The sequence below is a fragment of the Arachis ipaensis genome, chromosome B4 (assembly GCF_059453495.1).
Source record: "Arachis ipaensis isolate K30076 ecotype BB chromosome B4, ASM5945349v1, whole genome shotgun sequence".
Classification (NCBI taxonomy): domain Eukaryota; kingdom Viridiplantae; phylum Streptophyta; class Magnoliopsida; order Fabales; family Fabaceae; genus Arachis; species Arachis ipaensis.
This window is the reverse complement of record NC_142439.1, coordinates 5289485-5299012: the sequence shown is the minus strand read 5'-3', so window position 1 is coordinate 5299012 and position 9528 is coordinate 5289485. Positions and strand designations below refer to the sequence as shown.

Here is a 9528-nt window from a genome sequence, read left to right as displayed (position 1 = left end):
AATTTTAGATAAGGATTAACTATTGACAATGAATGTCATTAACAAACTCCCAACACTCTCCCCATAAAAATCCTCTCGTACTTCTACCCTAACCAATAATTTATTTTTTAAAAATATAGAACAAAGTAAATAAATAAAATAGAATAAATCACTAAAATTGGTCAAGGTTCATCGTATTCATGTAACAAAATAAATAAATAAATAAATAATTTCGCTACTTTATCAGCATTATTTTTATTAATTTTTGTCAACTCTAATTTATAATGGTATTTAATGAAAATATTTTTGTAGATGTATTTAATAACAATATTTTTTTATGGTTATGTCTAATAAAAGTGTCTTTATAGATATATTTTCTAGATATATCTCTTTATATACGTGTTTAAAATATAATAATTAATTATTATTAATAATAAATTAGTAGATAGTATATTGATACCCTATACTTTTTCATAAATAAATAAATAAATAGAAAGAAATCGTGTGGCAAATATGTATGATCCTCTCAGTCTGAAATAATGGTTTCCAACTTTCCATTTTAAACCACATTTTCGAATATTTAACATTATTATTTATTTATTTATTTTCCTAAATTCGTCCCTTTATTTTATTCTTCTCTCTGCTTTCTCTTTCTGAGCTCACCACCACATCCTTTCTTCTTCTTCTTCTTCTTCTTCTTCTTCTTGAAGAAGTACATGGCTTCTCTTCAATTCTCTCTCTGAGATCCACAAGTTCTTGTCTTTCCACTCCCAATTTCCCATTCCACAAAACCCCACTTTCGAGGACTTCTCTTCTTTTCTTCCATTGTTCATAAGCTCATATATATTTATCCATTTCCCATTTAGTTGCGTTAGTGATTATCGCCACAGTAGATTCTCTAAAAGATCAGTTTTTTTTCCGCTGATTTTCCTCGCAGCAATTCATACTCCAACCTGATCTACTACTTTGCCCTTTCCAGCTAGAATTTTTGAGACTTCCAACAGTATTTTTCTCCCCTTTGTTTCCTCTTCCACTTTTGTTGGATTCTGACATAGTCGTATTCTAGTTCATGTTCCTGTTTTCTCAATCGTAGTTGTTGTATTATCTGCTGAAGTTTATTGGGTATGTTTTCTTATTGAGCTCTGTTGGGGTTTGAAGTGAAGGTTTTTCCTTTTACTTTTCTTTAATCTTATTTATTTATTAGCTCTTTGGGATATTTCTTTGCATTTTGATCATTCCCTCTTGATCCGGGAGTTCTAGTGCAAGTGTGGTTTTCCCTTTTTTCTGGGGTTTTGAAGTGGAAGTGGGAGTTCGGTTGATTTGGATTATACCCGAGAGAAGGGGCTGGTTGATGCAGCTTTTGCTTAAATAATTAAAAGTTCTTTTATGCTTAGTTTTGAAGATGCTGCCTGATCAGAGAAAAAAGGTAAAGTTACTCAGCTCATATGTATATCTTAATATGTTTTGGATTGGTGTTTTGTATTTTTTGGGGAGGAATTTAGTGGATGTTGAGGGGTAGGGAATGATATGTGTGGTGACTTGTGAATGTATCTATTGCCTATGTATGAATTTATACTCTTTTGGTGATTGAAATTTTGTTCTTTTATACAATCTAGTATTCTGTTTACTGTTTTAGTTGTGTGCTGGATATGGGGCTTGTGTGTGGTTAATAAATAATAATTGGTCTTGCAAATGTTTATGCTTCCCTGCCATATGCTAAATACTTTAGTTGGTTTATGAGAGGTCCTACAGAAAGTTTGTTTTTCACATAATTTAAAATGTTGTGGAGTGCTATTTTGGTTCCTGTGCTGTATCTAGACTATTGCAATGGATTTTCTATGCCTTTTTTTGGGGATGTTTCAAAATCTTCATTTTAATATGCTAAATCACTGATAACAAAGTCCTATTATCCAAGTTTTAATCATATTATGCAAGTAAAATACAATGATATTAGAGTTAAAGATGCCGAAGTACCCAACCACCTCCATTTTTGCTAAAGAGTGATCAAGTTTAACATACCCTGGGTGGTAACATAAATCATTGCGTAAATTTACTACGTGGAATGTGGATATGACTCTCAGAATTTGGAGCTACTAGAACCTTTGATGTTTATGAATAGGCCCAAACCTCATAAGGTTCTTGCAAATTTATGATATAAGTATTTGGACTAGAATACCTCTATTTCAGAATACAACATGCATGCATCTTGCGGAATGTTTAACTCTTAGCACAGCGTTTGGTTTTTCTTACTATCTTTACTAAATAGTGTTTGTTTTCTTTTAATCAAGTCATCTGTGGAAGTAGACTTCTTTACTGAATATGGTGAAGGGAGCAGATACAGAATAGAGGAAGTAATTGGTAAAGGAAGCTATGGTGTTGTTTGTTCTGCATATGATTCTCACACAGGAGAAAAAGTTGCAATTAAGAAAATCAATGACATATTTGAACATGTTTCTGATGCTACTCGCATTCTTCGTGAGATTAAGCTTCTTAGACTCTTACGTCATCCGGATATTGTGGAGATCAAACATATTTTGTTACCACCTTCTAGAAGGGAATTCAAAGATATATATGTTGTTTTTGAACTCATGGAATCTGATTTGCATCAGGTCATCAAAGCAAATGATGATCTGACACCAGAGCATTACCAGTTTTTCCTCTATCAGCTTCTCCGAGGCTTGAAGTATATACATACAGGTTCTGTTCTTTACATTTAGTTAATGGTTTGTTTCGGATTCTTCTTGTAGCATATTTGCTTTTGTTATTGCATAAAACTAGTTGCTTAATTATGAGCATCACAGCTGATTTCAAACTTCTCAATGTTATTGTAGCAAACGTTTTTCACCGAGACCTAAAGCCAAAAAACATTCTAGCAAATGCTGACTGCAAACTGAAGATTTGTGACTTTGGTCTTGCCAGAGTGGCTTTTAATGATACACCCACTGCCATATTCTGGACAGTATGATTATTCTTTTCCTTGAAACCTTCATCTTTAACATATCTCGTCTTTTTACTTCATCACAACTGAGTCCATTTTGTTTGCTCACAGGATTATGTTGCAACAAGGTGGTATAGGGCCCCTGAGCTGTGCGGATCCTTTTTTTCGAAGGTTTGATAAATGTTATCACTTCTATTTAATATACTTGATATATTTATATGACATTTATAATTGCTTGATCCAGAAAGTCTGGATGCTTATTTCTTTGAAATAGATTAACCAAAATTCTAATACATGCTAATACAAAATTTTTCTTCTAAATCTAATTTAAAACATTTTTGTATGCATCCTTATTCATATTGCTGTGGTACTATTCAATTTGCATTAAAAGCAAATATTAGATTGATCATGTTTGTGAATAAACATGAATAGTGTTTATCTACTTGTGTGTCTTTCACTGATCTATTATCCTTCACTCAGTAAATCACTATTGCCTGAACCATTTTCTTTTCAGTATACACCAGCTATAGACATATGGAGCATTGGCTGCATTTTTGCAGAACTTTTGACTGGAAAGCCTCTTTTCCCTGGGAAGAATGTTGTCCATCAATTGGATCTCATGACTGATCTTCTTGGAACACCATCTCTTGAAGCCATTGCTAGGGTCTGTTCTTCAGTTTCCCTTCCTCTTTGCAGTCTTGTGTGTGTTAGTTTTTACTTAATGCAACCTTGGTTGCATATCAATAGGTAAGGAATGAGAAAGCTCGGAGATACTTGAGCAGCATGCGCAAGAAGAAGCCAGTTCCTTTCTCCCAGAAGTTTCCTAATGCAGACCCCCTTGCTCTTCGTTTATTAGAAAGAATGCTGGCCTTTGAGCCTAAAGATCGGCCTTCTGCTGAAGAGGTTGAATTCTGAATTTCCATCCGTCTTTGGTTCAGTTTCTTTGGTAATCTTTTATTAACCTGGTATCTTGTGTATGATATTGTTAGGCGTTAGCGGATCCATATTTTAAAGGCTTGGCCAAGGTTGAGAGAGAACCTTCTGCCCAGCCAGTTACAAAGATGGAATTTGAGTTTGAGAGACGCAGGATAACAAAGGAAGATGTACGAGAACTTATATACCGTGAGATTCTAGAGTACCATCCAAAGATGTTAAAGGAATTTCTAGAGGGAGCAGAGCCAACAGGTTTCATGTATCCTAGGTATTGTTGTCTATGGCTGTAGCCGAACTTTTGTTTCATCCTTATTCTTTGCATTTCGTTAACCACTCAATACAATTTTTTATAATTGGCTATTCTCTAAATATCTCTATGTAACAGATTGAATTATTAACCATAAGCCATGCCATATTTGCTGGCTTTTTCTTAGTATTTAATTCCCCATGCAAGTGGACTTTGAAGGTAGAAGTTCTTTTGTAAATAATTAATGCTGAATGAGTATTTAGGGTTGATAAATCTTTTTTTTCTGTTACTTTATTCGATTGTATGTTTGTTCAAATGTAATAACCAAAGTTTTGTGCTTCATGGGATTGTAAATTTGACTTTTCAATCTGTCTCTATTTTGGCTAGATGTCCTTTGTTCATTTTTTATACCCCAATTGGTCCAACATGTCATGTTAGCCTTTGAATTTTGTTTTCCCTTTTGTGCTTTGGTGCTGTATTTTTTATCCTAACACCTTTTTCATCAGTGCTGTGGACCACTTCAAGAAACAATTTGCATATCTTGAGGAGCATTACGGCAAAGGTGGAACTGTTGTTCCACCAGAGAGGCAACATGCATCGTTACCCAGGTATCTTAATCTTGTTTATACTTGGGAAATGTTGCTTTGGATATTGTAGTTTTACCTCGTCAGGTCACTCGTTCAGCTGCTCTTCAATTGCCAACTCTTCTGACTGAACTCTGCTTGCAGACCATGTGTGTTGTATTCAGATAACTCGGTACAGAATACGGCTGAGGTGGCAAATGATCTATCCAAGTGTTGTATCAAAGAAGTTGAGAAACCACCCATGGATAGGAGCAGCGCTGTCCCTATGACTCGCCTTCCTTTGCAAGCTCCTCAAAATATTCAAGGTGAGATAACTGACTTTACCATGCAACTTTTGTTTCTGCATGGTCAAATAAAACAGTTTGTACCAAAGAAATAGATCCTGCATGAAGGTTTAATGTTTCTTATCCTCTCTTCAGGTGCTGCGGCAAGGCCTGGAAAAGTTGTTGGTTCAGTAATACGCTACAACAACTGTGGGGTAGCAGTAACAGCAGAGACTGAGCAGCGGAGGGTTGTTAGGAATCCAACTGTTTCAGCTCAGTATGCTGCTTCGAGCTGCTCATATCCGAGGAGAAGCAACCCTAGCTGTAAAAATGAGAGGGCGGAAGATGATGGGATTGAAGGCTCGAACGGACTGCAGCCAAAGCCTCAATACATGGCAAGAAAAGTTGCAGCTGCTCAAGGAGGACCTGGTGGTCAATGGTATTGAACATTGGATATGATGAACATGTGGCCAACAACAACTGCATTGCGCTATGAAGCTCTCCTACACACTTAATCTTTGATTATCTTAAAAGTAATTTGAAGTGGCATAACCTTGATCACCATGAAACAGCTGAAGAGCTTTAAGAGACTCAAGATTTTAAGAAGTTTGTAGCTCTTAGGTCATGCGAAATTTGCATAATCAATTTGAAAGTTAGAAGGGGTTCTCCCCATGATCCAATTGATGGTTTACTTTGCACTCTAATTGGTTGATTACAGATAACTGAAGCCTGAAGCTAGAGTAGTTGCTTCACTGCAGAACAGAAGTCTTTAGTTTTGTATTATTAGTATATCATTCATTTGGCACAATTCCAATGATATATGTATTATTTTAATCTAATCTTAGTCAAGATCAAGGTACCCTCTTATGTATGTTCAACAAAGTGGCTAGAGAATTTTAATTCAACAAATGCATTATCTTTCTCAATGAGTGACTTTTTATTTTGGTAGCGAGTGAATATTTCTACATGCCTAGTAAGTGTAACCTTTTTTATGTTATCATGCATTCGATATTTCATCCTCTAATAACCACAAAATAATTAACTAACTACTAAAAATATTATTTTGGTTCCTGAAATGTGGAAAATAAATTACTGCGGGAAATATTATTTTATTTGGTTTTTCTATCAAAGCTCTTGGAGTTTTATTGAATCGGCTAAGCAAAGAAAGTGATTCATTTGGACCCAACAAAAATAGGAAAAGTTTAAATTATAGGCTCGAAATGCTACGAAGAGAACCCAAAAGAAAACTACAATGACTTTTCCTAATAATAAGAGAGAATAGAAATGCTTGTGAAATCTAAAACTAATTCTAGATAAGAAGATGATATGGAATCTGAGAAAGAGAGCGAGTATTATTACCTGTGAGGGAGGGAGGCAGGCAAGCAAGCATCACGTTTTCTGTTCTTTTTACAGTGAGTGACAAATTTGCCCTTGACTCTCCCAAGTCCCAATCCCATGTTCCGAAGGTGGTTGTGTACCTCTCTCCCTCACTCCCTCCCCACCTTCCCACTAATAACCGCCAAACCCAAACCCACCCTCCTCAACTCCCTCACGCGCCTTTCCATATCCACGCGCCACTCTTACTCATCTAGAATGGGCGACACCAACCGGATCCCTTCCATCGACAAAGCTGACCGCTCCGAACTCCTCCGCTCCCTCGAATCCTCACTCGGATCCTCATTCAGCTCCGAACCCCTCCGACCCGAACCGAATCCGCTTATAATAGTCATCTGCGGCCCCAGCGGCGTCGGCAAGGACGCACTCATCCAACGCCTCCGGGACTCCCGCGGCAACCTTCACTTCGTCATAACCGCCACCACGCGCCCGAAGCGCCCTACCGAAGTTCACGGCCAGGACTACTACTTCGTCTCGAAGGAGGAGTTTCTCTCCATGGTGGAGGGCGACGAGCTTCTCGAGTACGCGCTGGTGTACGGTGACTATAAGGGCGTGCCAAAGCAGCAGATCAGAGAGTTCATGGCGAAGGGTTACGATATTGTGCTTAGGGTTGATATACAGGGTGCGCAGACGCTAAGGAAGGTACTGGGGAAATCGGCGGTGTTTATTTTTCTGGTGGCGGAGAGTGAGGCGGCGATGGTGGAGAGGCTGGTGGATCGGAAGACGGAGACGGTGGAGTCGCTGCTTGTGAGGATAGCGACGGCGAAGGAGGAGGTGAAGCACGTGAAGAATTTTGATTATTGTGTAGTGAATGCCCAGGGGAAGCTTGAGAATGCGGTGAAGCTTGTGGAGTCTATTATTGATGCTGAGAAAGCTAGGGTTAGACAGAGGAGTGCCGTCATATAGGTATTATTACTAAGCAAATATGCATTGTTTGCTTTCTTGCTTGTGTTCTTTGTTACTAATAGTGTGATTGTGGATTTGTGATTCCTGTGTTATGTAAATTCCAGAATGCACCATAGAAATTTGTAGGGTTTGATCTACTGTTAGGGATTGGATTCTCTATAGTGAGCTCAATGAGTTTTTTGCACAGGTTGTATAGGTGTATGTATGATTGATTGATATAGTTTATTCATTACTCTCTTCATTTTATGTTAATCTGTTGGGTTTTTTATTGCATTGCTTTCAAGTTTAAAATTTGTGTGTAAATACTGCAATTTGGAGAATAAAAAACTTCCACAAATTGGAGATTTTCTCTGCCGGAATGTGTTGACTTGTGTGTCATTCATTTAACTATTTACTAGTTCTGTTTGTGTACCTGCCTTTTCTTGATAATAATCATGAAGTGACAAGGTTTGCTATTTTCTTATTTTAACAAGAACTGCTGCATCCTTATGGATTGATATCATTATCAACTATGATAAAATCACATGTTATGTTGTAACTAATAGTATTATAAGCGATTTGCAATACTCGGTGATTAATCTTTCACGAGTAACACTTCTTTTATTTTCTTTGCTACTTGAAGTGAAGCTCATATGCTGTCTCTCTGCCATTTTTCCCCGTAGGTTTTTGATGTATAACAGCTGATATGCTGAGGAATCTACTACAATTTTCGCTCTTCTGGTTGTCATTGACAAGCACTACGTTCTTGATGATATCTTCATGGTTAGAGACATGTCATAGTGCTGTCTCTGATTCTTGCTGCTGCTGGTCAGCAACAGCATCAGATGGAGTAAGTGTTGAATTCTTGGTGAACAGAATTTAGCAGTGCCTAATATGATTTGTTTAATTTTGTTCGTTGATCTGGTAGGATATTTTGATGCAGACATTCAATTGAATTCACTGGATGAAAAAGTGCACTGATCTGATGTAAGCTTTCAAACTGATTCATGAGACAATGGAATTAATCAGAGCTGTATTCAGCTCAAACTTAAATGCAGTTTTTACCTTTTTATATACTCTGTTAAGATTTGGATATGCTTAGTAAGGATATGGAAAATCTGATGGAACTCAACTTCATTTTTACACCTTATCTACTATCTTCTAGAGTTCCAATTTTATAAAATGCATATCATAACTAATGGATGACTAAAATTAGAATGACGAGACAGAATAAAACCAAAGAAAAAGTATATTTGTAACAAATGAAAAACCATTGGCTTAAGCTTGTAAGTTAAGTCCATTCTGTTTTTCGTGTACGCTAAATTAAAACCAAAATATTTCGCAAGCTAAATCTGCTCAAGGTGTCACAATATGGTCCTTTAGTTAGTTATATCCCCTTCTTGCTTTCTTTTGTAGCTTCTATTTTTTCCCTCTCCACCGAACCCCTTTCTCTTTGCGCATACGCTTTCTTTCTGGGATGGGACCCAAACTAAAACGAAACATGGTTTTGCTAAGACCCTATTACTATTGAATTCTTAAATTAATTTTATAATAATGTAATCATTCTCTTAGAATAATCAACTAACATAATAATATTGGTTACTTAATTTAAGAAAAATAACAATATATCAATGCAGCATATACTTTGTTAAGATTGGTGTATTCCCATTGTTCATTGTACAAGATGGGCAGCATGTATATATGAAACATTAGCAGCGTAACTAGTAACTAGCTATAAGCTGTAGCCTTCAAAGTAACTCGTTAATTATTTAATCAATCATTAGTATTATCTTATTAGTAGTATAATTATTTGTAACAAGCAACTCATTTTGATATAGATTTTTAGTCAGATAAGTACGGCAACATGTACATTGTACGTGCACTCCAAGCGTCTCACATGGGTTATTTTAATAATCAGATGTGCATATTAACTCAGAATCACGATAATAACAATAATATTTCTTGTATTTCTTTTTTTTTTTTGAATTCTAATTTTTATTATTTATTTACTTTTAATCATGCTCTAGTTTTTTAATGCTCGGACTTGTATGGATTAGGATTACTCTATACTCTATGGTCTATACATCCGAAACAATTTTTGCAGAGTTTTTAATGGAAAAAAAAAACGGCGTGAATGAAAAATGATACTTTTTGTTTTTGATATTTGAGTAGTAATGGTGTTTTTTTTGAAATGTGAACTGTTAGGGTGTTATTCTCAAATGTGGAACCGATTTGTAAGAGGTACAGAAATTAGACTGTTCGATTTGTGAGAAGTACATAAATCGGATAGAGAAATTTTTATTA

At 36.1% G+C, this 9528-nt stretch overlaps 2 protein-coding genes across 4 annotated transcripts; both read left to right on the top strand.

The window, feature by feature from the left end:
* The first annotated feature begins 634 nt into the window (after window positions 1-634).
* LOC107638569 (mitogen-activated protein kinase 15) lies at window positions 635-5870 on the top strand. The gene is made up of 11 exons (XM_088483236.1): window positions 635-1101; window positions 1240-1405; window positions 2268-2676; window positions 2811-2938; window positions 3029-3088; window positions 3432-3581; window positions 3665-3820; window positions 3907-4118; window positions 4604-4705; window positions 4826-4986; window positions 5101-5870. The coding sequence occupies exons 2-11, from the start codon at window positions 1382-1384 to the stop codon at window positions 5388-5390; spliced, it is 1692 nt and encodes a 563-aa protein (XP_088339362.1). The 5' UTR covers window positions 635-1101; window positions 1240-1381; the 3' UTR covers window positions 5391-5870.
* Window positions 5871-6243: 373 nt separating this feature from the next.
* On the top strand, window positions 6244-8294 carry LOC107638568 (P-loop containing nucleoside triphosphate hydrolases superfamily protein). 3 transcript variants are annotated; one of them, XR_015880669.1, is made up of 3 exons: window positions 6273-7245; window positions 7908-8074; window positions 8153-8294. XR_015880669.1 is itself a non-coding variant. In XM_088483238.1 (2 exons), the coding sequence occupies exon 1, from the start codon at window positions 6400-6402 to the stop codon at window positions 7243-7245; it is 846 nt and encodes a 281-aa protein (XP_088339364.1). In that variant the 5' UTR covers window positions 6244-6399; the 3' UTR covers window positions 7908-8294. The 3 variants fall into 3 exon arrangements, 1 of the variants encoding a protein (XP_088339364.1); XR_015880670.1 differs by having other exon boundaries at window positions 6281-7245; window positions 8168-8294; XM_088483238.1 differs by having other exon boundaries at window positions 6244-7245; window positions 7908-8294.
* The last annotated feature ends 1234 nt before the right edge of the window (window positions 8295-9528 follow it).